Genomic DNA, 27,639 nt, shown 5'->3' with positions numbered 1-27,639 from the left:
CCGTGGCCCCCGTCTACGCACCTGTGAAGCCCTCCCCACCGAGCCACCGAGGGCCTCACTGCTGGTTTGGAGCTGTGCCCTCGCAAGCGCTTGGCCATCACATGGCTCAAGAGGACCAGAGCTCCCATAAAAATCAGTTCTATGGGGCAGCCGGGTAGGGGCGCCGGGGGGCCCAGTGGTTTAGCACCGCCTTCAGCCCGGGATGTGACCCTGGAGACCCGAGATCGAGTCCCGCATCGGGCTCCTGCATGGAGCCTGCGTCTCCCTCTGCCTGTGTCTCTGCCTCTCTCTCTCTCTCTGTGTCTCTCATGAATAAATAAATAAAATCTTAAAAAAAATCAGTTCTATGAAGTTGGGGATGGTAACGCAAATCTGCTGCCGCTTCCTTAATATTTGGTTGGACACCCTCATGGATGTTCCTTAGTCATGCCTTTTAAGGATGAAAGTAGCGTATAACCATAATAACTTTCTGATTTCTCACAATCGAAAACAATATGTATGTAAATATACACCAATATGCGTCCGCGTGCACATCGATACATACACGTCTGGCCCACGGACATAGACAGGGGCTTGGCTGCTCGTTCGTTTTGGTGCAGCCGGGTATGTCTGCTGCTCTCACTTGTAAGGAGGTTTCCTTCCCATGCTTTTATTTTTTTAATTTTTTTAATTTTTTAATTTATTTATGATAGTCACAGAGAGAGAGAGGCAGAGACACAGGCAGAGGGAGAAGCAGGCTCCATGCACCGGGAGCCCGATGTGGGATTCGATCCCGGGTCTCCAGGATCGCGCCCTGGGCCAAAGGCAGGCGCCAAACCGTTGCACCACCCAGGGATCCCTCCTTCCCATGCTTTTATTAGAGCCTTTTAATTCCATTGTTATAATTGACGATTTTGTTTTTTAGCTTTGCCATGTTTCCAAGGCTCTTTGCTCTAATCAAATCAATTTCCAACATATGAATCCGAATCCAAGGACCGCCTGCATTTAGATTTCCTGTACGGCTTCCCCACCATTTCCCCCCCAGCTACGAAAGGGGGAAGGGCTCTGTGAAACGGTCCTGCTTCCATCTAGAATTCTGGGTCAGAGAAGAAGACAGTTAACCAGTGTTTAGGGCCCTACCTGGCCCTTCTTCATGTGAACATTCAGGTACTCCCCGTTGACGCTGTGGCCGTGAACGAGGGTTCCCGAACTGCTCCGGGGCCGCACTTCGAAGGCAATCTCAAACTTCAGTCCGATATTGAAGGACTCATCTGCGGAGAGGAAGTCAGGTCTTCAGGGCAGCAGCCTGGAGTTTGTAGCCGCCGTGTGACCGCGTAGACGCGTTGCTACCTCTGGTTTTGAAACCTCGATGGGTCTCTCACTAGGTAAGCAGCAAAAGTGCCATTTCCCACGTCAAAGCCACCGTGCCAAGCTCAGTGGGGGGGGGGGGGTGAGACCACGAGCACCCACCCCGGGGCCGGGAGCTCGGCGGAGGAGAAACTGGTCCCAACCCGCAGGACCACCTAACATGGCCCAAGTGAGGAGGGGGAAAGGGCCACGTGGGCGCGGGGAGCAGCGTGAACAGGGGTGCAGAGGCCGGGACACCGGGAGGGGCTGCGGAGGCCAGTGGGGCCAGGCCTGCGGGGACGCTCGCTGGGAGCCACGGGGGAAGGGGCCGTGCTGTGCTCACGTAGGGAAGGTGGGATTTAGTCTGTAGCCACTGAGCGAGGGTATTTATTTATTTATTAGAGAGAGAGAGAGAGAGAGAGCACAGAAGGGAGGGCAGAGGGAGGAGCAGAGGCCTGGCGGAGCAGGGAGGCCATCAGGGCTCCGTCCCAGGACCCCGGGATGGGGACCCGAGCTGCAGGCAGATGCTTACCCGACTGAGCCTCCCGGGCGCCCCTAAAATAAGTCTTAATAAAGGCAACTGTTGCCAGAGCCGCAGAGTGTCCCAGAGGAAAGGGAAGCGGAGCTGCGACGGCCGGGCCGCGGGACGAGGGTGAAAGCTCACTAAGAAGAGCCGGGCTCACTCCAGGACACGCCCTGCAAACCCGGGCATCTTCATAATACTCACTGGACATGTGTCCTTATAAGTCACTTTTTAATTTTTTCCCGCTCTTAGTTAACGTTTACGGAGAGCATGCACGGTGCGGGTTGCTCTGCATTTCAGGCTGCCCGAGCCTGCGAGCTCTCACCACTGAAATCCAGGGACAGGCTGAGAAATGTGAGTGCAGGTGCTTCATTGTGGGTGAAGGAGGAGAAAGGAAAGTTAGGTCATGAGCCAGACAGAGAGAGGAAACACGACCTCTGGTGTTCTGTTGGACGCGGGGGCGGTCATGCCTTCGTTCAGGGGGTGTTGGGGTGCCTTCCTCATACCTGACGCTTGCTCTGTAGAGTGTATGTTGCAGTGGCTTGGGTGGGGATTGGGTGTCGTCTGCTAGGACTACAAGTATTTATTTTTGGAACCATGATGTTCCATCACTTGGCATAGGGAGGGGCCTGCCAGAGGCACACAAGAAACACTTGGTTGAATGAGTGAGAGAGTCAGAGTTAAGGGGAATAAAAATCCAGAAATATAATCTCTGAAGGCTGGGGTTGCAGAGCGGAGGGAAGAAGTGGGCCTTCCTTTGGCAGGGTCAGGGGGTCATGCTAAGAGGGAGCAGAGAAAGAGCAAGGTGGCCAAGAGCGGACACACATCAGACCACAGAGCAGCACAGGACGTCCTAGGAGAGCCACGAGGGTCCACGGCAGAGGGCTTGGCAGCTGTGGAGCAGCTCTGGCCAGGGAAGGCACGCAGGGATGGGCACGCCCGGCTGCTTGGGGACAAAGGCAGGGGACAAAGGCGATCCCCGTGGGAAGAGGCCTATTCCTAGGGCTGAGTGGGTCTGCCGTTCTGCTCCCGAGCCCGATCCCCCTGCCAGCCACCCTCCCCCGGGAAGGAAGCATTCCGCGGTCTGCGCACTGTTACCTAGAACCACGTAGCCTCCTTCTGTTGAAAAGTATGTCCCTGTTTCCATCGGACCCTCAAAGCAAGGCGTCACGCTAAACGTCTGAGAAGCGGAGGTGATGGAGGCCCCGTTGAGCTGAAGATTGCCGAGGCAGCCACTGAAGCTGTAGACCGAGTTTATCTGAGGGAAGAAGACACGTCTTAGAATCCAGTTTCTCAACCCCCCCAGGTGCGCACCGAAGGGAAACAAAACGAAGGGATTGGAGTCCCTGGAGGGACGAAGCAGTCCCCGGTCTTATTTATCTAGCTGTCGGGGTGGGGGTCTGTCATTTTCCAGGTAGTTGCTTCTTTAACTAGCCCTTTGAAGCTGGGATTTTTCTATTCGATAATGTCAGGCTGCAGTCACTAGCTATGAAGGTTTCTACACGCACGATGACAAATAAGTCGCAGCTATGGTTTTGAAATTAAATAGAACTACCGTTAGTTTGTTTCCTTCAAGAATGACAGCTGGCCCCAAATCATCCAAAGCTGACGAGGGCTAGCGGAGTTCTTAACCGTTCAACCTCCCGTGGTTAGATGGACAGCAGAAAGCTTGCATTTCTGGCTTCATTACCTCATCTTGTGGTTGAGCATTTATCATACCCCAGGACGTGACACTTGGGCCACTTTGGACGACTGAGATCACACTGCTTTGCAAATCTTTCTTTTAAAGGGGTTGTCATGAAATTGGGACCACTTGCCTAAAATCTAAGTATGACATGGCCCCCCTGCTTTTTTGCCTTAGATTAGCAAATCTTAGAAATGCATCGATTTTTTTCGTGCTGAGGTCAAATCTATAGGTTAAGAAAGATTTAGTCCTTTGACACATTTCCATTATTGCTAAATATTTTTGTAAAGGTGCGATATTATTAACTTTTTTTTTGATATTATTAACTTTTAAAGCACAAAAATAATATGTATTTTTTATTGTATCCTCCTGCCTCTTCCCCCGCAGGGGTAACCACACTTCCTTGCACATTTACAAATTGTGTGTGTGTTTGTGTGTGTGTGTAGGAAATAAAAATGAAATCATAGGCTACAGAATGGCCCCAAAGTTTTTTGTGACTCAATAATATATAATGGAGTGACTTCCTTCCTTCCTTCCTCTTTTCCTTCTTTCCTTCCTTCTTTGCTTCCTCTCTCTTTCTCTCTCTTTCTTTCTTCTTTCTTTCTTTCTTTCTTTCTTTCTTTCTTTCTTTCTTTCTTTCTTTCTTTCTTTCTTTCTTTCTTCTTTCTTTCTTTCCTTCCTTCCTTCCTTTCCTTCCTTCCTTCCTTCCTTCCTTCCTTCCTTCCTTCCTTCTTTCTTTCTTTCTTTCTTTCTTTCTTTCTTTCTTTCTTTCTTTCTTTCTTTCTTTCTTTTTCTTCTTTCTTTTTTGTATTTTTTGCACTGAAAGCGTGGATCCTTGCTGAACAAATAAGCATCTGCTTGAGATATAACTTCTCACGACAGCTTAGACTTCTGAAACTGTTTCGTCTCACCTCTACCTTAGAATCAGAAGATCACTCCTGACTTTGCAATACCAGAGGGCAGATAGACTTCTTCTGGGACAATATGCACTTTGATAGCCTATATCCAGGGAAACTATGGTTCTATTCTTGCCAATCTGCTGATAGTAAAGCAAGGCCCTGGATTAAATAATCCTCCGGCTCTAGGGGTCAATGGCTCTCCCTGGTCATGCCAGGCCTACCTGGACATTTTTCACAGCCCTTCCAGGAGCTACACCTCCCAAATAAATAGGACCCTTGATGTTCCAGGCAGCTCCAGTAGGAGGAAGACTCTCTTCTAGGACTCGAAGGCCATCAATTATCAGTCGGCCGCTGCTCTTCTCCCGAATAAATATCACCTGGATGGAGAGAAGGACAACAGCACCTGTCAAGTGCATCCCAAGATTTGGGGGAAGGCTCAGTTGCCTCCTCTTCTAACTTTGCTACTGCAGGACTGTGGGAAATCTGCAGAAATTCTTTAAAAAAAACTGGCCTTTTCTCTGAAAGTCAAGATTTGTTTTTTCCTTTAAAGCTTGACTTAAAGCTACAGGCTTAATTTCTGACTACAGCTTGTATGTATTTAGTAGAGTTGTCAATGAAGCTCTTCCCAGCTGGCCCACCCACTTGGTTTCTCCGTCTCCTACATTTATGGTAATTGATCGTAATGCATCTTACACTTCTTACTGTTTTCATTGCATAACACTGATTTGCTTCGATATTTAGATATTCTCCCTACGGTATCCTATCTTCCTAACAGATTTACTCTTCACTTTGTATCTTCCACAGCTTAGCCTGTAAAAGACACTCAGCAATTGCTGCTGAAATTTAGAGACTTCCAGGCAGTGGGAAAACAAGCGGAAAATTGTTGGAAATCAAACTTCAGGTTAGGTTTGCCATTGGTCCTTTGGTGAAAATTAAGTACGCTAAAAAAAATTACACTCAGCCTGTATCTCTTTTTAAATAATATGCTTCAAGATTTTTTTATAAGGAATTAAAAAAAATTTCAAAATTGAGTTCCGAGTTTTAAAATGGGTATTTCGAGAGAGACCAACAGTGGGCATTAATGTCAGTTCATTTGACAACGATGAATATTTGCCGGTAATAATATTCCTCTGCCTTCAACTCACATCATGCCACACTCCATCATTGTATTTCTCTTGGCTTCTAATCTTTAGTTTCTTGTGGCCAACATTAAACATGAAAACCAAGCGGCCGTGGGCTAAGAATAGAGTCATGAAGTCATTCTCTTCTTGATCGGAGACATAGAAAATCATCCCATGGGAGGAGCGAGTTTTCAGACGAATGGAGAACTGAGATCTGGTAAATGAAAAGAAAAAGCTTACTATCTGTAAAATGAGACTCAAGATGGTCTCTAGTTTCCCACAGCAACACAGTGTAAGGAAAGCTGAGTAGCCATTCCATGAATCCCAAGCAGCATCACTTCTAATTATACCTTACTATGATTAATGAATATTGGGAAAGGGTGACTAACTCAAAAATCTAAATCTTTCCCTACTTCTTTATACAGCAGGGCTACATTCCACATTTAAGGAAGCATTGTTTCACTTAACGCGTCTTGCCTTGAAAATAGGGTTGCATTTAGTTTGTTCATGTGGATAAAATACTAGTCAGTAATTAATGTGCATACAGAAATCTGCATAGAGAAAGTATGATTTGTGTGCTATCTAAACTACAGATTCAGTATTCCTGTCTTTCCCAGGAAAAATTAATCCGTAGATATCACAGGTTAAAAAGAGCTACCAGAATGTGTAGGAATTAAACAAAACCTTCTAGACATTTAGCTCCAGGCCCTATAGATAAGATACATTTATTAGGCTGATTTCCAGTTTGATTTAATTCTAAATTCTTCCTAATGAATACAAAATACTGATACTGCCCATTAGGCAAATAGCAAATTCAAAGGCATTAGAGGTTACTTATTGAATCGCACCGCCTCTATGAATGTTTGAAAGATATGAGACCTATATAAGAATATTTGGGTGCTCACACTATAAAAAGAAATCCTCAAAAGTGCCAAGTAACCTGGAGATTTGTGGAATACTGGGAAGAGGGGCTGGGCTTTACGGACAGCTGGAGCACTAGCAGACATGGAAGTGGGTTTGGGATCTTCAGTGTCTTTCCTTATTAACCTTCCAGCAGTTCAGAGGCACCCCCATTTTTGATATGAAAGCAATTTATATGGGAGAAGGAAGGTAATGCCAAGATTCGATGACGAGTCATATGAAATGTGTCCCATGTGCCTTTCTTTGATTGGCTTTCCTTTTTGATGAATGCAGAAAACTCCTAGAAGAATGCGGTTTTATCCCTCTTACTTTGGGGAAGAAAGTCACAGAGGACGTAATGTATCGGAAAGGAAGGATCCTGTACCATGTAGCACTTATTCTGGTAATAAAATAATAGGATTAAGTGGTACAGAAAGGAAAGATCACAGGAAAACGATGGCAGATAGAGGATAAGGATGAAGTCCAGCCACGGCATAAAGTTTCTGAAAGGATAGCGTGTTACTTTACTTTTCACCAAAATCTCTTTTTAGGTGTTCAAACTCTTGGCGGCTGTTGGCGGTCCCTCCGTACTGATAGGCGTGCTCTATGGCCCTAGGACTGTTGGAAAGGTGGCAGTAAGCATCTCTTGGAGCATTCCCCTCTGGGAACTTGAGGCCTGCAGGGTCCCCGGAAGGTGCATCTTTACTTTTCTCTCCCTGTAAGAACAGGAAATAATTCATAGTAAGGGATGAACCTGACATACTAGTAGCGGAAGTTCATTTGTGATTTCTTTATCAGTAATCAATAAAAATAAAAAATAGTGAAAGTGTACATTATTTGCGCATTTTCCATTCACAGAATATTAGGGCCCTCTCTTTCCTTAGGCAAACGACAGCAGGAGCTTTGTAGCACTAAGAACAATACATGACAACAACGCAGTATGTTAACAAATCCAAAATTCTAGTCTGTGATAGTAAAGCAGAGCTAACCTGAAGCCGCAGACATAACCGCTCTATCATTTCAATTAAATGCACATCCAATGGTGAAAAATGGAAATATTGACAAATAAAATAACCTTGAGGAAATCCGTCGATAAAACCCTCCTATCTTAGACAACAATATTTCTTCAACACACAAAAGTTAACATATTGAGTAATGCTTCAAAATATTTAAGAATATTTTTGATGATAAAATAGCTAGTAAGCTTCTATGTGACGGGACATAGAACAACACTTAAAAATTACTTTGCGCTCCTAAAATTGCACTGCTGATTTTAAAATTTAGAGCTGTGAGACTACAGGCTAACATTTAGTGGTTATCTAGTCTTAATTTTGGAAGCAATATTAAAGTAAATGCAAATAAGTCTGATCATCTAATCATTCATTTATCCAAGCAAATGTTTACTGAATACCTAATAGGCAGAAATGATGTGGAAGGAAATGAGTATTTCTGTGTGCCTCCCACGGGCCATGTGTGGTGGGGGAGAGAAAGGTGAGGGAGAAACCGTTGTGGTATTTTTTTTTTTTCTTAAGGAAATGAAAATTGATTTGGAAAAACAGGCAGTTAAATAGCAAATTAGGAGACAGGCTGTCGCCGGATAGAAATGACCTTAGATGACTTGCTAGGAGGATGAGGTTTTGTTTTGCAGGAGGGTGGGGATGAGAGATTGGCTGAGGGGTTGAGGACCATCCCCAACTCGAGGGGGGCTCCTCCTCCTTCCCCTTGCCATGGAGAGGATCTCACTGTCTCTCAGTCAGCGTGTCCGCTTTGCCAGGGGACGAGAGCAACGCGAACCGACCACGGGGGTCAGCGAAGCTTAGGGCTGCTGGAGCAGCCCTGCCTTTCTCTGCTTCCATGTGGGAATCCGTAGGCTGGGATCTCCTGTCTGCTGCAGGAGGGGAGAGATTCTGGTATTGGTATATTTCCATATGGTGACCAAACACTCTAAACCCTCTGTGGATATATGCCCTGAATAATAATAATAATAATAATAATAATAATAATAATGATAATAAAAAATGAGTTATCATGTAATGAGTCCCATATAACACAGAGACTCCGTTTACTCTGCTAGAGTAGCTGTGTGCGTGCGTGGGTTTCTGAACCTCACCAGACTCTGAATTTCCCACTGTAATTTTTTTCTCTGAGCATCTGTTTCAATTCAGTACGTTTCTTCTGTTTCACATAACAGCCAAACTAGTTGAGCTACTTAAGCACAAGAGGGCCGTGTGTTATAAGGATATGGGAGTATCTTACGCGGTCCAGGGGATGTTAGGATAATATAGCGGGGCGCTACTAGGGGCAAGAATCAGGAATTGGAAAGCTAGGAAGAATCAAGGCACTCCTTTTCCAAATGTTTTTGGTATCTCAGCTCTGTTTTTCTCAGACCGTTTGCTTTCATTTTTCTTTCTCTGCAGGAGAGCTTTCTGCCTTTTCCTCTTTCTTACAAAGCAGCTTGCTTTCTCTGTGCACGATTAACGCAGAGCTCTTAGGTTTACATGTTTTCCGTTTGATGACTATGACCAGACTAGACTCGTGTCTTTGGGTTCTCAGTTTCTAAGGCAGGGAATCTCATAGCCCAGCTTAGTTCACATGATCTACCCTGGTCCAAATATCTATAACCAGGTGGATGAGGTCACCTGCCTAAAATATGGGGCTTACCCTGTGTGTAGGGAATCAACTCTCAGAAAAGGGAGTGCTTGGCTGGGTACTCCAGAATGATGTCTATTATAACACGTAACATTTTCATGATCACACTAAACATCACATGAGAAATTATGTTCTCATTTAAATTTAAAAACGTAAAAATTATGAAGAAATTTCAGGTTGGAACATAGGTGGTAAGACAGGTATTCTGATGTACTCACCGGGGACTATAAGTCAGTGTTCCTTTTTTGGCAAGTAGTTTGCCTTGAACCCGGTAAGTACCTCCAGGAATATTTTGTAAAGATTTATTCAGCAATGCAATCAAAGATTAACGTACAATGATCTTCACCCAGGAAGGGAGGAAACTGGAAAGCACTGAAAGTCTCTTAATAGTTAAATAAAATATAATCTACCCATAAAATGGAGTATTAGGAAACCACTGTGAAAGGAAATGATTATAAACCCAAGTTGCTTTGAATCGGCCTCAATAAAAATTGAAAACAGAGGCCACATGTTTTCCTGGGTAGCTCTTTAAGAAGCTTTTGATACAAGGGTGAATACAAGAGAAGATTAGCAAACATTTGACATTCTAATTGCCAATAAATATAAGTGAAATCCATAGTGATTCTATCTGTTATTATGAAGTTGAATTTCTAAGACTTTTTTTTTAACAAGAAGGGCTAAGAGGTTTCCTATAATATCGAAAAGTTTGTGTTAATAGTTCCAAGGGCTGTTGACTGCAACCTTGACAGTATGAATATTTGTTAGGAAACTACGTTTGATAGACAGCTTCAAATAGAAAACTGTCTTCATTTAAAGGGGTAAAGTGAAAAAAAAATGAAGGGGTAACGTGTGTGCCGTGGGTGCATCTTCCTCCTCAGCCTCTGACATTAACCAGCTGCGAGTGATCCACTGACCTGCGCTCAAGTCTCAGCTGAAAAATTTCAGGTTAAACCTTTTAGCATCAATATGAGAAGCTGACAGTAAGATTTTACCAGAATTTCAGTCTCCTCCGAAAAAATCCTTTATAACATCCTCTAGGAAAAGCCTTCATAAAAGTCATATGCAGTGATCTCGCCGCCTGAATCACTATAATCTTTCTGCCTGAATCACGTGACATTCAGAAAAGGATCCTGAAAAACCCTAGATTTAGATTACACGGAGATAAAATTAATTCCACTAACACTGATAAGTGCGAACAGAGGGGTTGCAAGGAGGTCCTCAAACGTGGTCCCTCTAAGCTGAAATACACAGGGAAGCGCTCCAGATAGGAGGGCCGGGGAGGCCAGAAGCTGGGGGGATCGCTCCCTCTCGCTGGTGGTTCACAAGCCGCCTTGGAGGCAGATCGGGCCTTCCTCTGAAGATGCCCAGCCGCCCTCACGGCCCAGGAGATGCAATTAAAACCGCGATGAAACGCGAGTCTGTTCGCAGGAGCGCAAGTCAGCGCGGCCTCAATATCGCAGCCCTAGTCCATGCCCCAGATCAACCCTGCCTGTGAGCCCCTGGAGTGAAGGTCAACGAAGGAGGGGAAAATGGGGGGGGGGGGCGAGATCAGAAACTCTAGTAGCTTTTGATCTGTATTTCCCTGATGGCCAGGGATGCGGAGCATCATTTTCTCATGTGCGTGTTGGCCTCTTCTATGTCTTCCTCGGTGAGATTTCTGTTCATGTCTTTTGCCCATTTCATGATTGGATTGTTTGTTTCTTTGGTGTTGAGTTTAATAAGTTCTTTATAGATCTTGGAAACTAGCCCTTTATCTGATCCCACCTCACCCCAGTGAGAATGGGGAAAATTAACAAGGCAGGGAACCACAAATGTTGGAGAGGATGCGGAGCAAGGGGAACCGTCCTGCACTGTTGCTGGGAATGTGACCTGGGGCAGCCACTCTGGAAAACAGTGTGGAGGGTCCTCAAAGAGTTAGAAATAGAGCTGCCCTACGACCCAGCAATTGCACTGACGGGGATTTACCCCAAAGATACAGATGCAGTGAAACGCCAGGACACCTGCACCCCGATGTTTCTAGCAGCAATGTCCACAGTAGCCACACTGTGGGGGAGCCTCGGTGTCCATGACAGATGAATGGATAAAGAAGCTGTGGTCTATGTATACAATGGAATATTCCTCAGCCATTAGAAACGACAAATACCCACCATTTGCTTCGACGTGGATGGACCTGGAGGGTATGATGCTGAGTGAAGTAAGTCAATCGGAGAAGGACAAACATTATATGGTCTCATTCATTTGGGGAATAGAAAAAATAGTGAAAGGGAATAAAGGGGAAAGGAGAGAAAAATGAGTGGGAAATATCAGAAAGGGAGACAGAACATAAAGTTTCCTAACTCTGGGAAACGAACTAGGGGTGGTGGAAAGGGAGGTGGGTGGGGGGTGGGGGTGACTGGGTGACGGGCACTGAGGGGGGCACTTGAGGATGAGCACTGGGTGTTATTCTATATGTTGGCAAATTGAACACAAATAAAAAATAAATTTATAAAGAAAAAAAAAGAAACTCTAGTAGCTTCCAGGAGGGTGACGGAAGCCTGAGATCCTACACAAAAGCAAATGATACTGAGAATGACAATACAGCACCAGATAACACGTGTTATGGGCACAAATGGTTAGGGATGGAGCAGTTTTAGCGACTGCAATGATAAGCAGTGGGCCGTGCAGAGTAAAAGCTGATTCAAACGGTTTCTCTGGGAGCAAAGCTCCATAGATCAAAGCTGACAAAGCAGCAGGTCAGAGGCTACCAGGATCCCCCCTCCGTGTGCACACACAGTCGCAAACTGAAGTCGGTCGCCTAAAGCACGGGTGTCTAGCGTGGAGAGCGTGGCTACTAGGGCGGCGGGGAATCTGGCACGGCGTCATTGTTTACCTTCTTATTCTGGCTTGCTTTAGGCTTTGAGGAATTTTTCCCTTTTTTGTAGAGAAGGAACAACGGCGAAGACTCGATGGGACACTCATAAAGAGAGGTGTGGACCTTCTCCGAATACCGCTGGAAATCTTCGACCTCCACATCTCTATCCAACCTATGCAACAACAGACGGGGGGAAAGACCCCTTAGGATGTTGTTCAGAACTACATGATGGGAACCATGGAAGTGAAAGAATTTGGCAACTGAGATGTGAGTGCGTGTGTGTGGGTGATGGGTCTTTATCTATCAACCACTACCTTCATCTGAGCCCTTGGCACGACCGTTGAACAGTCCGTGGATAATTTTGCCTGGCACCAGCACATCCTGACAGATGAACATCTTCGCCCTCCCCACGCTCTGGATGATTGGTGCCACCTCTGTGTCGTGCATTAAGTTTCTCCCCTGCTTTGTTCTTGTACCCAGGGAGCCCTTCCTGTCTTCGTGAAGGACCCGGAGTAATGGCTTTGTTTGAAGTGATGCATCAAATTAAGAAGACTCCCTTCACCCTCTCACAAGGGTTTGGGTACGTTGCTCTGCTCCACCATGAATGATATGGACAGAGATAATGGCCCCCGATACCCATAGCCGCTGTATGCCAGGTGCCTTGCGCACATTTTCTCATCCAATCGTCGTAACGAGAGGGCAGGCACTATTATCCTCTGCATTTTGGCAGAGAAGAAACAAAGGCTGACTTAGCCATGGGCAGACAAATTTATTTATTTACGCATTTATTTTTAGGGCCAGACAAATTCAAAGGCAAGAAACCTACAGGCAAACCCAAGTATGTCTAGTTGCTCCAGCACGTGCAAACTTTTAACGACCTCCCTCTATTGCTTCTCATACGTTTCGTAGTTCTCAATATTTATATGAAAATAAATATTTTCATTATGGACTTGACTTTTTTAGCCGATCATGCAGACTTATGAATAATAAAAATATCATACCTGGTGAAGTAGGCATTACTTATACAGCCAGTGAAGTTAGCATACTGGGGGCTGATGGGGGAGCCGCCAAAGTAAAACTTCTTTTCACCTGTTTGGGTCTGTTCTCCTTTCCCTTTGGTCGGGTTCTTACTCCCAAGTCTGCTTTTATCTACTATCAGTTCATATCTGCAAAGGAAAAGAGCTTCTTTACACACCACACTGCTACCATTTTACCTGCAGTTCCATTCTAGGCTGCAGGTTTTTCTCATGGAACTGAAACGGTAACAATTTGGTGTTGAAAAGATAGTAATTTGCCAGACTCTTCATGAAGTCCAGGATAAAATAGGAGAATATTTTGATATGCGGAAAAGACTCCCCAAACCCCTAAAAGCAAGAAGCTCAGATGTTTAGTTACCGGCATTTGTGTGTGTGTGTGTGTGTGTGTAAAAAACAACATAATTCATGGTGATTATTTATCACATTTGGGGAGCCTGTTTTTGTTGTAAAGCACATTGACTGGTTTTGAGTGTAATTGGAAATGGAGTCTAGAAAGGCCTATTAACGTGTTTATTTTGTAACAGGAGGGCTCCACGGACGCTGCCTGCAACAGAGATTTAATTCTTATTCCAGAAAGCTTTCTTCTCAATAAAAAAGAAATTCGGTATCGCCTATTTAAAAAAAAAAATTAGAGTTAGAGCTGTTAAAATAGGGCCAGAAATGTAGAGCTCTCAATTGCTTCATTAAAATCTAAATGAAACCGATGTGTGCGGGTCTCCTCCTAGGTGCCAAACACTGCCCTCCACTCAGTAAGTACTACATGGAGGCACTTCCCTCAAGAAGGTTTGTGGTTTTATTGGAAAAAAACCCTTTCTATTCCTGTTAAGCAATTATACAGTGATTCATTTGGCATGTCTTGATCTTAAAAAGAAGTTGCTATTAATTTTAATTTTAATTAATAGCAACTTCTTTTTAAAAGAATGTAAGGTGTTTCCTCTGTCTTTTTTTTTTTTTTTTTTTTTTAAACACTGGAAAAGCAATAGCGTGGCCTACTACTTGTCGTGGTCGTGTAGCAGGGTCATGCCTTCCAAACAGAGCCAGCTGGTGGGAGGAAGTGAGGTGAGGCGAGGAGCTGTACCTTGCGGGTGAGACAGAGGTAATGACCAGGTGGGACAGCCCATCATTGTACTGCTTGTCTGCCGACTGCACCTTGATGCCCTTTACGTCCAGGACCACGGTGCCGTTATCCAGAGAAATGGAGAACACGTCAGCCTGCAGTGCAAGCACAGGCATTAATGTAGGGAGGCCAGGGACCCAAAGGAGGGCACGTTTTCCACTTTCTCCGAATGGCATTGCGTAAAGGACCACCCCACGTGCGGGCAGTTTGCTTGTAAAAGAACATCCATGAAAACAATGACAGTGCATTGCTTATGTTCGTGTCGTCTACACCATTAGGCACCTTTCAACGGAGAAAGGAGGCCCCTCTCTGCTGAACTGAGGGTTTCTGGTGACTTTGTCAGGCGGAGAGTTGTCTGTCGCAGGGTTAGTGCTTTCCCTGCCCCGGGCCCTGCTAGTCTGTGTCCAGCCCCTCCTGGAAAGGCAAGATTTGAATCTCGAGTCGGGGATGTAGCTAGAGTACCAGGCAAGGGTTAATTTGCCAGTCTGGCTTTTTAAGAGTTTTACTTTATCTGTAGAAGTGGGAGAGAAATAGAAGAAGAGCAGAAGTCAACATTTCTTTTTCTGAATTTGCTAATTGATTGCTTAAAATACTGGCAGATTCCCTAAAAAAAAAAAAAATAAATAAAAAATACTGGCAGATTGACAGCCTTGCTTCTCATCCCTTCTACGGGCGCTGACCTCGACAGTTGAGGGCATGGCCCCCAACATGACCACTTCTTGGGGACCGCAGGTGTTACCTAACCATGGGAATCTGAGGCAGGTTTGCTGGTGGATGTCCTACAATGTGCTTTGGGTAAATTCTCACTGTTGCTACTGATTTAAATTCAGTATAAATGTGACAAATACAAGGAAATAAGTATGGAAAGTGAAAAGCTGCTTTTATAAATTATATTATGACCTGCTCTATCAGTGTATATATTGGTGATAACCTTTTCAGGGATTGGGTCTTGGGGTCACCAAATCTCCGGATATCTTGTTTTATTTTTGAAATAATATATCTTTGGAAGGTTGAGTTCACGTATTTCATAGCCAGTCCGAGAACAGAGAAGTATGTTCCTTTTACTATTTTACAAATTAAATCACATGTGTGTTTCTATATATACACAGAAGTCCTTAATATTGTTTGTGCTATGGACCCCTTTGGCAGTTAGGTGATATACACAGGCCCCTTCAAAGATAACATTTTAAAATTCATCAAACAAAATATCTAGGGATACAAAGGAAACCAATTATATTGAGATACAGTTTCAAAATATTACAATAATATATCTGTGATCTTAATATATGTACTTCTTTATTAAAGTGTTAAATTGTAAAATCTCTCAGCAGATCTACTAACTACTGTCATTTAAAAGGAGCAATGAGCAAAAATGGTATTTTGAGATATCCGTGACAACTATTATGTGAAATGAAATATATTTGTGGTTAATGATATAGTAACAGGTTCTGCAAATATTTCTGATTTGTTGCCAACATTTGTAATTGAAGAAAATGCTAAATTTTAGTTTGAGAAAATAAAATTAAAAAAAAATCTTAGGGCCCCTGGGTGGCTCAGCAGTTGAGCGTCTGCCTTTCGCTCAGGGTGTGACCCGGGGTCCTGGGATCGAGTCCCGCATCGGGCTCTCTGCATGGAGCCTGCTTCTCCCTCTGCCTGTGTCTCTGCCTCTCTGTGTGTCTCTCATAAATAAATAAATAAAATCTTTAAAGAAAAATCTTAATTTTTTTGACCTAGGTCCATGGACACACCAAATTTTCTTCATGAAGTCCTGAGGGGTGGGTCTATGAATCCTAGGTTCAGAACTTCTGATCTGCAATGTACGCAATTATAAAGTGTATGCAATGAGGCCTTCTGCTATGTGTTCATGTGAGTCAAAATTAATCTGAAGCAAAAATCACTTTTCAGACGCTTAAAGAGTAGTTTCAATAGACAAAAATGATCATCACAAAAAATTTCCCATAGGGAAAAACAAATACTTACCCCTGAAGCATAATAGAATAGCAACCCATTTGGCTGTAACGTTCGGAAATTAAAACCTCCTTCAAAGCCATCGAAGAAAGACATTTTCTGAACTGAAGCAATGAAACTCTGTCCATTGAAATATGCTCTGCGAGATATCTGCGTGGCAAAGAAAAAAAAAGTGTGTTTAGTGTTTGTGATAATTATCATATGCTTCAAATACCAATTTCTCACACATCAAAACCCTGTCTACTGGTTTCTATAATAAAGAGTTTATGTTTTGACTTCTGGTTTATACTGGAATTCAGGCATGTTAACTTTTCCTTCTGGGTGCCTCTACCTGATGGGGTTTTAGCTTCTTCACTTCCTCCACCCTGAGTGAGGAAAAAGCTCACACGGCTTCTCTGGGCTTTGGACGTCCCCTGTCCCCTGCCCTTGAAACCCGAAGCACATGGACAAGTCACAGAGGAAGCCCCACACGCCTTTCCAGCTTAACCATTCTCCTTTTTGCTGGTGGCGGAAAAAGGAGCCCAAGGTATACCTGGGATCACAGAGAAGCTGAAAACAGCTTTTCCAGTTTTTAAGAATGAGAAGTTTCATGGCTATTTATTGTGTGTGTGTGTGTGTGTGTGTGTGTGTGTGTGTGTGTCTATTTATTAAAAAGCTTTTGATTGACTAGTACTTACAAGAGAGTCTTCTGGGCATCCATAACCAACTCCCAGAGTTTCCGTCTGCTCCAATAAATTGAAATCTTTCTTTTGGAACTGGAAACCCTTCATGCATCCTCTGAAGTTGATATCTAGGGGAAGATGTGCTCTGAGGGTCCTGGAAAAGAAAATTAGTCTTCAGTAATATCGTCATGATGAGGAGGAGGATGTTGCCCTGCATCTGTGGGATATGAAGTTTGATTTTATATACTGTCATTTTTAGTAGCTTTGTAATTATTCATATTCTCATGCTTCCTTTCATAAGCATATGTAGTGTCTAATCTTTGCCTGTAGAACAGCTTTATGCCGCATCAAGCCAATTTGTTTACTTCTTTATAGTTTTCAAGATGCTTTAACTTACATTAGCTCATTTTAGGTTTATAAAAATTCCGTGAGATGGAAGGAAAAGCTATTATTTCCCTTTTACAGATGATTGATTAATAGGTTGAACCACAGGGAACTGATGCATTTTAACAAATGGTCAACTTTTGGCAACTTCACACAGTTTAATCTATAAAATGAAACTAAGAAGCATCAAGTTTTGTTTGTTTTTTATTTTTGTTTTTTTAATGTCACAAGTTGTAGGCTAGGAGTTGAACCCAGGTGTTCAGTCTTCCATTAGTCCATTCCCAAGTGGGTTGGATTGAAGTCACAAACTCATCTTCTTGGCTTTTTTGGGAGACACTATAACTGACTAAGGCCCGAGAAATGTCCAGGTGAATGTTGAGCTTTTGGATTAATAGGAAAGTAAGAACCCTTTATCTTTGAGATTAGGGGTGAAATTTTGATTAATATTGTAATTCTAGTACCTGTCATTATGCCTAGTATCTAGGAGGTGCCTAGGAGCATATTATTAAATATGGAATGACTATGAAATTAATTTTGATAAAATTACAATGGCTTCAATGGCCATTAGTCTTAGTGGCCAGACTAAGGAGTAACAGTCTCACTATATTCTGTTCCATCAAAATCACAGCTAGGGGACCATGCTAACTAACAGACTGGGGTTATATAATGACAACCATAATGGTTAAAGGTCCCATGTGGCACTGTTGAAGGAGCTAAGAGGGTATCTAATGGAAAAGAAGCTTGAGGTTGGGGCCTTATCCCAGAACAACTAGAATTTCTGGAGAGTGGTTATGGGCAATGGTGTTTATAAAAGTTCTCCAGGTTTTTCTAAGGAGAACCAGGGTTGAGAATGACCAGACTGGAACATCCTAAAAATTGCCTCTCAGTTTCAAGGGTGTCTGATGCTACGACTTGATCGTAATAAGAGAGTTACAATTTTAAATACAGCAGAATAAAATTGTAATGACACCTAATTCACAACCCCTTGGATAGGCTTAAAAATTTTTGTGCCCTCAGGTGCTATCTGAAAGTTCAAAGAAGTTTAAATTAAGACTGAAAAGTAAAGGGACACAATGCTTCATTTTCACACAGTACACATGCTCCATCTTTCCTCTTGCAGGTAAGAAATGCCGTATTGGACTATGTTCTAAGATTAATACGACAATTAAAGAAACCTGTAGAGCTCATCTAGGAGATGCTAATTTAAGGAGGCCATGAGGGTGCATGAGGGTGCACGTAGCAAGTGGGAGTGCCCTCATGCCTTCAAACTTTTACTAGACCTCTCCTGGCTGTTGAATACTCAGCCCCGTACATCATCAGGAACGACAGCCACCTAACAACAAGAAAAGCATACCTGGATTGTAAAATTTCTGGGGGAGCCCCTCCAATGTAAATGTCGGTAAAAGGTATTTTCATCTTTTCATTGTCCATGCTCTTGACATGTCGTCTGTCAACCACCAAAATCATTTTCTTATCATTGTGGTAAATGATTGAGATCTAGGAGACATAATATATAGTGAGTCTTGATATTGTGTAATAATCAACTTTTTGAAGATGACGATATGTTGTAATTACTCAGGTTATAACAGCTGAGCCCCTGTGTTCTTGGGCTTGTTTGTTCACAAAATGGGGAATAGATTTTCCTTTTTTACAGACATGGAGACTCGCACTTAAAGTAGCCAGAAGCTCACATTTTCTGGAGAAGGATTTTCATGTGGAGAGGGAGCTAGACCAAACAATATATATATATTTTTTATCATGAGACGAGTTGTTTTCATTTGCTCCTTTGGGGGGATTCAGGAAAAAACGATAAACAGGGACTTTGGAGATCCAGACTGTAAGTTACCTGGTGTCACTGTTTTAGTGACACATTGAAAAGTTTTAATGAATCTGCAAAAATGCTAGTCAGAGATATAGTTAAGATATTCTTCCATTGTAAACCATCCTCATGGAGGCGAGGGACTTTGAACTGCAAAGAGAAGTAAAGCCTCCTACTCTCTGCATTTTGGTTCAACTTAAAAGATAGGCCTTTTATACATTTTACTAATTGTAGATTCACAGTAGTTGTTAATGAAAATAGATGAAGTATATTGTCAGTATCGTGTACAGCTGTTTCAAAGTCAAAGAGGATTCCTTGCAGACTCTCTGTATAAGGAAATCTGCGTTAGTATCTTCTAAGGCCCAGATAAATGGTTTACAAGGAAATTCTCTATTTTCTTACTATCTACTCTTTGTACATTTAGTAGTGTTCAAAGGATACATTTAAAAATGGCTGTGTATCCACACTCTGGCATTTTCAACAAATGTGCAAGAGAGTTCTACGGAGTGCCATTGTAATCAAGCAGGCGTCTTCTGGTCAATGAAGCAATTAAAATGAATCTTTCAGTGACTCTTTTATTAGAAAATATCAATATGACAAAAACATTCATTCTTTTAAAGCAAATGTTATCCTGGAGTTGAGTAGATGGGACCCTGCAGTTGCTTTTCAGAGGTGAAGGTGTTCAGTCTAATTACTTTCCCATCTATGTCACTTGACCATCTGATTAGATCAATAGATCAGAGTACAAGTAAAACAAAACCAAACAAAGCACACAAATTGCAATGATTTGTACCTCATGGTATTTTGCATCATTAATTTGAGCTCTCTTCGATGTGTCCTCAAGATGCACAGGGCCATTGCTAAATCCAAAGTCATAGAACACATGTAGGTAACCGTTGCGCATTTCCAAGCTGAAAAACATACTCTGTGGAGAGAAAGAAGAAGCTATAAGATACAAACATCTGCTATCATGAAAGTGCAGATTTAGCTGAATTTGATCTTAGCTGTATTCTTTATTCTTGAAACTGAAGACTAAGGAAGCCTCATGAAATTCTTATTATAAAATTAAAATCACAACTCCATGCATATCAGCAGTTACGTCTTACATTAAGATACCAAAGTGTTAAGACTTATACACAACTTAACACAACTATCTTCTGTTTCTTAATTTATGAATTAATGAAATTTTAAGTTTACCTGATTGACCTTTTAAAAATCTTGAAAACTTCTGAATATCCTAACAGGCTAACAGATATGATTGCATTTTAAGAGGAAGATTGTCAATCCTGAAAAATAATTCCATAGTTTTTTGGGAAGAATCTTAAAAAATTATCAGCAAATATGGGTATAAGAAAAAAGGACGTTTCTGTATTATTTACAGACAGTGGATTTACATAGATAAACATGAATTGATTATGCACTTGAGCCATATGATGTTTGAGAATCAAAATAATTCTGTAGCACTCAAGTAATTTACTGGCCAGGCTTGCTTGTTTTGGAAGATAGTTTACAGACAGAATTGAATGGATTTGAAAAATAAGGATTGTGGTAAAGTTCCTACTTATCAGAAAGTGATCTCTTGAGCGGGGTCTGTATACTCGTGAGATATGGAAAACAATCCCTTAGGGGAAGAAAGAAAATATTTTAACTTCCATTTATACTAATTTTAAAACTCTAAAATAGAGGGAAAAAATTAACTTTTAGTATTTAATACATGGAGTGAGCTGAGCCTTCATTTTATCCTTTGGACAGATTTTCATGGGCTTCTCATGATATGTGAGGCCTTGAGGGCAGAGTTTCACGCTTGGAGGCTGGTGGTGGCCCCTCACCCACTTCTTTGTTTTAAGCCCTGTTGTAGTTTATTGCAGGTTACATGCGTCAGGTTACCTGGATTTACACGTGAGAAGACTTAATAGAATATTTACAATGATTTTCTATTGAGATGCAATGATGTGAAAATATTTTTGAGACACTGATGTTTGCAGATTACTTCTTGCAAATGACTAAAAATGCTGTCAGGTTTAAAGAGGGTTGGTTACACATTTTCTTTCTTAAATGGGTTATTGTAAATTTGTTGACCTTCATTTGTGATGACAAATGTCTTTCAGTACTGTGAAGTTTACCGGTTATTTAAAAAAATATATTGGCTGCCTTTAGTTTTGATGTTTGTTTCCACTGTGCAGAAGCTTTTTATTTTGATGTAGTCCCAATAGTCTATTTTAGCTTTTTTCTCCTTGTCTCAGGAGACACATCTAGAAATATGTTGCTATGGCCAACGTCAGAGACATCACTGCCTGTGCTCTCTCCTAGCATTTTTATGGTTTCGGGTCTCACATTTAGGTCTTTAACTCATTTTGAGTTTATTTTTGTGTATGGTGTGAGAATGTGGTCCAGTTTCATTCTCTTACATGTTGCTGTCCAGTTTTCCTACCGTTTGTTGGAGAGACTGTCTTTTCCCCATTGTATATTCATTTCTCCCTTGTTGAAGACGAATGGACTATACAATTGTGAGTTTATTTCTGGGTTTTCTATTCTGTTCCATTGATCTTTGTGTCTATTTTTCTGCCAGCACCATACTGTTTGGATGACTACAGCTTTGTAATAGAACTTGCACTGGAATTGTGATCCCTCCAGTTTTGGTTTTCTTTTTCAAGATTGCTTTGGCTATTCGGGGTCTTTTATGGTTCCATACAAATATTAGGATTGTTTGTTCTAGTTCTGTGAAAAATGTTGCTGGCATTTTGATAGCTATCACATTAAATCTGTGAACTGCTTTGAGTAGTGCAGCCGTTTTAACAATATTTGGTTTTCTATGAGCATGGAATGTCTTCCTATTTCTTGATGTCGTCTTCAATTTCTTTCATCAATATTTTATAGTTCTCAAAGTACAGACCTTTTGCCTTTTTGGTTAAGTTTATTTCTAGATATTTTATTATTCTTGGTGCAATTGTAGGTGAGATCTTTTCCTTGATATCTCTTTCTGCTGCTTCATTATTAGTGCATAGGAATGCAACAGATTTCTGAAGGGAAAGTAACCTTTTTGAAGAAAGCTGTTCTCTGGAGAGATGGTTTTTAGAAAACACATTTGTAAAATTTTCTATTGCTAAATGAATTTGTTGATGAAAATCATGTGTATACCTATGAAGACTCTCATATCTGCGCTACTAGAATAATTTTGGAAAAAAATTTCTAACCTGTTTAAAAATCTTTCAAATGAAGATTTTGATGGTCTTGGGCTTTTTTGTTGAGGTTTACAAAATGATATGTATCTGATTAGCTAGCTAGAACTGACATCAGGAAACATGGAAATGTACCAGCCAAATTCAAACACAACTTTTACCAATTAATGAAGGACATTGAAAAAAGGTATCAAGATTCAGTAAGCATAGCCAATAATACACATTTTACATTTTTATTTTTAAGGTACCTTATTCAGTTTTGACAGCCAATAAAACTTAGTATTGAAATCAACTGGACTTAGGACAAGACTTTTTTGTTTGTTTGTTTGTTTTAGGACAAGACTATTGTATCACTGTATCCCAAGGAGTTAATGAGACTTTCAAAAATACATAAGCATATTTAATTATATTGTTCTTGCTAACACTGCTATTAATATTTGTACCATCAACAAATTGAAAAGAGCTTTATTTCATCTTTATTTTAAAGTTGTATTTATTTTATTCAATATTTTATCTTTATACAAATTGCCTTTTATTCCTAGTTTTGAATACTATATCTCTAATAACATTATTATTATTTTTTTAAAGATTTATTTATTTATTCATGACAGACACACACACAGAGAGAGAGAGAGAGAGAGAGAGAGAGGCAGAGACACAGGCAGGGGGAGAAGCAGGCTCCATGCAGGGAGCCCGACGTGGGACTCGATCCCAGGTCTCCATGATCACACCCTGGGCCGAAGGTGGCGCTAAACCACTGGGCCACCAGGGATGCCTTAATAAGATGATTATTAATAACCATTAATAAAATGCATCATTACTTTACATTTTTATGTATATTATTAATAAAGAAATGCATATATTTATAGTAAGCATGCTAATTTTTTTTTTTTTTTTACTGATAAAGGCATATGATATGATGTGGAAAGTGCTAAATTTCTGCAGACACATTACCCACTTAGATCTTGGTGCTGATTTTCTGCAAAATTCCCTAGTCTATTAAAGGGGGTTATGTTTAATATGCATCCCAAAATGCATTTCAGGGCTGCTTTTACTTCTTGCTGCCATCACTTCCCTAAAGAAAGAGAAATATAATTTTGCTTTCTAAACTAAAACTTCAGTTTGGTGGCATGACACACTCAACCTGGGAAGGTTCCTAGGAAAATGCATGGCAGAAAGTAAAGGAGCTAGAGGAGAAGATAAGGGACTTTATGTGTACTCACTCCATTGACCATCAGGAGTATGAGGCCATTGTCAGCTGGTGTTCGAACTTCTATGTCAAAGCGAGTCACCTGACCGAATTTCCCTCTCCTTGTGATATCCCTTACCACGGCATAACTAGAGCCATCGAAGAAATAGCTGGCAGCCCGACTCTGAGTGAACGCCAGTTTATCTCTGAAATAAAAACATGAACATGACAGTTTGCATCATGCTTTTCGCGTGAGGCCCTTTTAACCCTTACACCTGCAACCAGCATTACACTGTATGTTAACTAACTGGAATTTAAATAAAAACTTGAAAAAAAAAAAAAAAAAGAAGTCCCAATGTCTTCATGGCAGACATAGAAAAAGTATTCATAGGTAAGTTAAATGGTTTTATTTTTTTAAAATTATTTTTAGTTTCAGGTTTAGAATCTAGTGATTCATTGCTTACATACAACACCTAGTGCTCATCACACCAAATGCCCTCCTTAATGCCCAGCACCCATCTAGCCCATCTCCCTGCCAATCTCCCCTCAGCAACCTTCAGTTTGTTCTCTATAGTTGAGTCTGTTTTCTGGTTTGCCTTTCTTCCCCCCCCCATGTTCATCTAAGTTATGTTTCTTAAATTCCACAGATGAGTGAAATCATATGGTATTTGTTTTTCTCTAACTGACATTTCGCTCAGCATTATGCTCTCTAGCTCCAGCCACGTCGTTGCAAATGGCAAGATTTCATTGAATTCCATTGTATGTATACGTAAACCACATCTTCTTTATCCTAAATGAATTATTTTACATGGATTTCCTCTTTACCTTTTGTGGTAAGACAGCAGAAGTTTCCAGTGAAACCCCAATCTCTGGAATACTAAATTAAAGCGGCAAGTATGTTGTTTAACACTTTTCATAATCGCACACGTTCATCAGTGGTAGAGGAGAACTGAAGTGCTTTTTGCAGGCATGACTATCATGCAGTTTCAAAACTGGTTTCCCCAAAGAAAAAACTGAGAACCTGAATATTGATGATCCACGTTTGTCTCACCTGCTGCTCTCACCTGGCTACCGAAGTCTTTAGTACTCTTAACACTTTCTTACCTGGCACAGGGTACTGACTTGGAGGGATCCATGTTATAGATGTGCTTAAAGTTGTACAAGCTGATCACATCATTATTCAAAGTGGCCAGTTCCAGGCAGCCCACGAAGCCAGGCAGGTTGAGGCTTGCAGGGAGCTGTACGACAGACAAAGTCAATGATCCTGTGATCGCATTTCACCCAGATGATACAGAACAGACAATGAAATTAGACAGCAGGTCAAGGGGAACGATCTATGGGTATAAACATCTTGTTAGACCTGTGTCTCCTCTGTGCCAAATGATTTAGATAAGCAATGATTTGTCAGTTGTGCATATGCAGCACAGAGGATGGGACTTGTGGAGTAGGTGCTATGTATCAGTCACACCCTCAACAGTGAATTCAGGACCAAAATCAATTCTTACAGCAGCCCTGCGAGGCAGGTATTCCTGTTCTCAGATTAACAGAAGGCAAGTCATTCTCAGAGAGGTTCAATAATGTGCTAGTAACTAGTAATAGCTCTGGAATTGAAATCCTACATCAACTCCCTTTCTGAGCCTTTCATTTGTTTGCCCTTTCCCGAGTCTCATACACCCACCTAGACCCACCCCTTCTTTCATCCCAAGTATTTTATTTTATTTCTGTGGTAGTTGAAATATGAGTTTTTGAAACTTTCATTGTGATCCAGAAGACGAGGTACAGACCCATGAGGTATACACACTCCTGTAGTAGTGGGGGGGGGTAATATCGATTACATATGCACGGATCGGAACGAAATGAATTGAGTCAAGTGTTAGCGACAGCTTGAAAGCATGTGATGCTATGAAAATATGGGTGGCAGAGACCAGATTTATAGATCAGAATTTTATCACACACCGAGTTAACTTCTTTCTTGAAATATCAAGATTTCTATCTCATCTCCAAATTACTGCAGGTTTTATGGATTTTTAAAAACAATCAGTGTAAATTTTCAGTAAGTCCAAGTCTGGCTGGCTAGCTTACCTTAAAGTTTGAAGGCACACCACCAACATAAAACACAGTGTCCTCAGGGTCCAGATCCAACAAGGAGTCATCTCCCGCAAATTCGCCTTTTTTAATAAACTTTTCTTCTGCAGTGCTACTTAGACTCGGGACCGTTAAAAACACCTTTCCGTGTTTTCCTACCCTGTTAAGAATTTTCAGTCTTTGTTAGCCAGACAATTTGTAGAAAATAGAGTTTTTTTTTTTTTCCAATGTCAAAATGCTAATGTTCCCTCTTCGCAGAATTGGTGATTTGATTTTATCACAGGCTTATAAGCTTTAACAGAATGTCAACAATCAATGGAAAGAGGCAAAAAAGACATTCCATCTTGGGATCAACTCATGGATTGGTCAGATAAAAAGATCTAATAATCAGATTGCTACTTAGAAATGATGAGTATTTTTTTCTAATCTTTTGTTTTCCACTTAGGTATTTGGGAAGGACTAGAGGAATAATGGAAGTGGAGCAACAATAAAGGGGAAAAATTGCTCTGTGTGTGTGTGTGTGTTGGGGGTGGTGCACGTGCATGTGCATGCATGCGGTCAGTAGATTTCTTATGAAATGTGCACAGAAGTCTTGTGCTGTGGCTTACTTTACCTTTCAATCTTGACAATGCTGAAGTAAGCAGGCCAGGAACTGACGGGCTTGGAGTCCAGGGGAATCTCTACATCCTTAGTTCCCAGATTATAAACGTATACCAGGTTATCATTTTTGATTGCAAGACCCATGTATTCTTTTTTGGCCTGAAATGTCAAGAAGTCACTTAAATAAATAATCTCCCTATGAATGAACATTGTATTTTGTTTTCATTTCTTTAAAGGACAACCATCCATCCAAGTGCGTGGCTGTATACAAGGCCTGAATTATTACAAAAAGTGCTGCTTCCTTTCCAGGCTCCCCGTGGCTACCTGGGTCCGCTGCCCCCTGTGTTGGTCCAAGTGCATCCTGGTTGGGGAAGCAGGGAACTGCAGGCTTGTGGACATATGACAGCTTCCAAGAGTGTGCTAATCCTGTCTGGTTAACCCGGGGACATGATGCAGCCTGCCAGTGCCGATTGCTGTGCATCTTCAAATAGGAGGCTTCAAACCTAACAGGCCTCTGTGTGTGGAAAGTCTGGGAAATGCTGCATTCAGTTAGCAGCGTGAGGCTGATACTGAAGCGGCCCCAGAAATACCCCACGCAGATAAGAAGGAATTACTTGTCTTTAAATCACTCCTTGAGTCTTGGTGTTAAAGTGAACTCTACTTTTTGAGTTACCAGGATGGGAATTTTGTTTGTTTGCATAGGTAGTTTTGTGTTAAGGCAAGAGAAAAGCCCCGATCTTTCCTTTTAATATTATTCTCTCTTTTACAACATCATGCTCTACTGCGTGTTATATGCAACTGATGAATTATTAAACTCTACATCTGAAACTAATGATGGACTATATGTTGGCTAATTGAGTTTAAATTTAAAAAAAGAAAAAGTTAAAAATAAACAAATAAATAAATTTACTAGGGGGAGGAAAGAAAAAAAAAAAAAACACATAATGCTCTTACGTGTTTGCTTCCGAGGTACAGGACAAAGCGGTCCGCAGCCCCAGCTGGCTCCGGCTGCTTCACGGGAGGAGGTTTCATGTACAGGCTCAGGGATGTGAAGGTCTTTAAGTCATCCAAACTGGTTTTGGGGTGCACCTCGACTGCTGACTGGCCATCAAACATCATGGATACTTGGATCTGGAGTTACACAATATTTCTGTTAAAAGTACCCTGCAGAAGTGGGCATAGATAGCTCTCCCCGGTGGGGCCCAACAGGCTTCCCTCTGTCCTTATGGGCTCTGTAAGCCCTACTCCTCTCCTTGCCCTTGTTTCCTAATATCCTCACCTTGTGGGAGAAAGGGGCTAGGGCGGATTATAATACAGTCATTTAAATTTAAAATGGGGTGAAAGGAAGCCAAAAAGAGGGGTGAAAAAGCAGATCCAAGATGAGGATACACACGAATTCCACAATGAACTACACTCCTGGTTGGGGGGAACCAAACAGCTTGATAGGATTGGTCTACACAGCTCACGACGCCCATACGATTAACAACAACTAATTGATCAGAAGAAGTATAACTAATCTTGGGTACTAATGAGGCGAGGACTTCCTCCTCAGTGTCTTCAAAAGAGGAACATGAAATAAGGCTGTAACATCCTTGAGCACATCCAGACAGTTGGGAGGGGTCTGGTCCCAGCTCTGAAGTCTTAGA

At 41.7% G+C, this 27,639-nt stretch overlaps 1 protein-coding gene across 2 annotated transcripts in view; it reads right to left on the bottom strand.

Annotated features, from left to right (window-relative positions):
* LAMA4 (laminin subunit alpha 4) overlaps positions 1 to 27,639 on the bottom strand; it is a 142,133-nt gene that overhangs the window by 5,739 nt on the left and 108,755 nt on the right. For both annotated transcript variants that reach the window (XM_077902715.1, XM_077902716.1), the window contains exons 19-35: positions 26,948 to 27,124; positions 26,007 to 26,152; positions 25,391 to 25,553; positions 24,413 to 24,546; positions 23,343 to 23,514; positions 19,734 to 19,865; positions 18,476 to 18,618; positions 16,753 to 16,891; positions 16,088 to 16,225; positions 14,069 to 14,202; positions 12,955 to 13,119; positions 11,972 to 12,125; positions 6,982 to 7,169; positions 5,578 to 5,767; positions 4,654 to 4,809; positions 2,948 to 3,107; positions 1,120 to 1,250 (exon numbers count right to left, since the gene is read on the bottom strand). In XM_077902715.1, coding sequence (XP_077758841.1) covers positions 1,120 to 1,250; positions 2,948 to 3,107; positions 4,654 to 4,809; positions 5,578 to 5,767; positions 6,982 to 7,169; positions 11,972 to 12,125; positions 12,955 to 13,119; positions 14,069 to 14,202; positions 16,088 to 16,225; positions 16,753 to 16,891; positions 18,476 to 18,618; positions 19,734 to 19,865; positions 23,343 to 23,514; positions 24,413 to 24,546; positions 25,391 to 25,553; positions 26,007 to 26,152; positions 26,948 to 27,124 — 2,622 coding nt within the window. The remainder of the gene's footprint in view (positions 1 to 1,119; positions 1,251 to 2,947; positions 3,108 to 4,653; positions 4,810 to 5,577; positions 5,768 to 6,981; positions 7,170 to 11,971; positions 12,126 to 12,954; positions 13,120 to 14,068; positions 14,203 to 16,087; positions 16,226 to 16,752; positions 16,892 to 18,475; positions 18,619 to 19,733; positions 19,866 to 23,342; positions 23,515 to 24,412; positions 24,547 to 25,390; positions 25,554 to 26,006; positions 26,153 to 26,947; positions 27,125 to 27,639) is intronic.

This window comes from Canis aureus, chromosome 7 (genome assembly GCF_053574225.1).
Source record: "Canis aureus isolate CA01 chromosome 7, VMU_Caureus_v.1.0, whole genome shotgun sequence".
NCBI classification, from domain to species: domain Eukaryota; kingdom Metazoa; phylum Chordata; class Mammalia; order Carnivora; family Canidae; genus Canis; species Canis aureus.
This window is presented reverse-complemented; position numbering and strand designations above follow the sequence as displayed.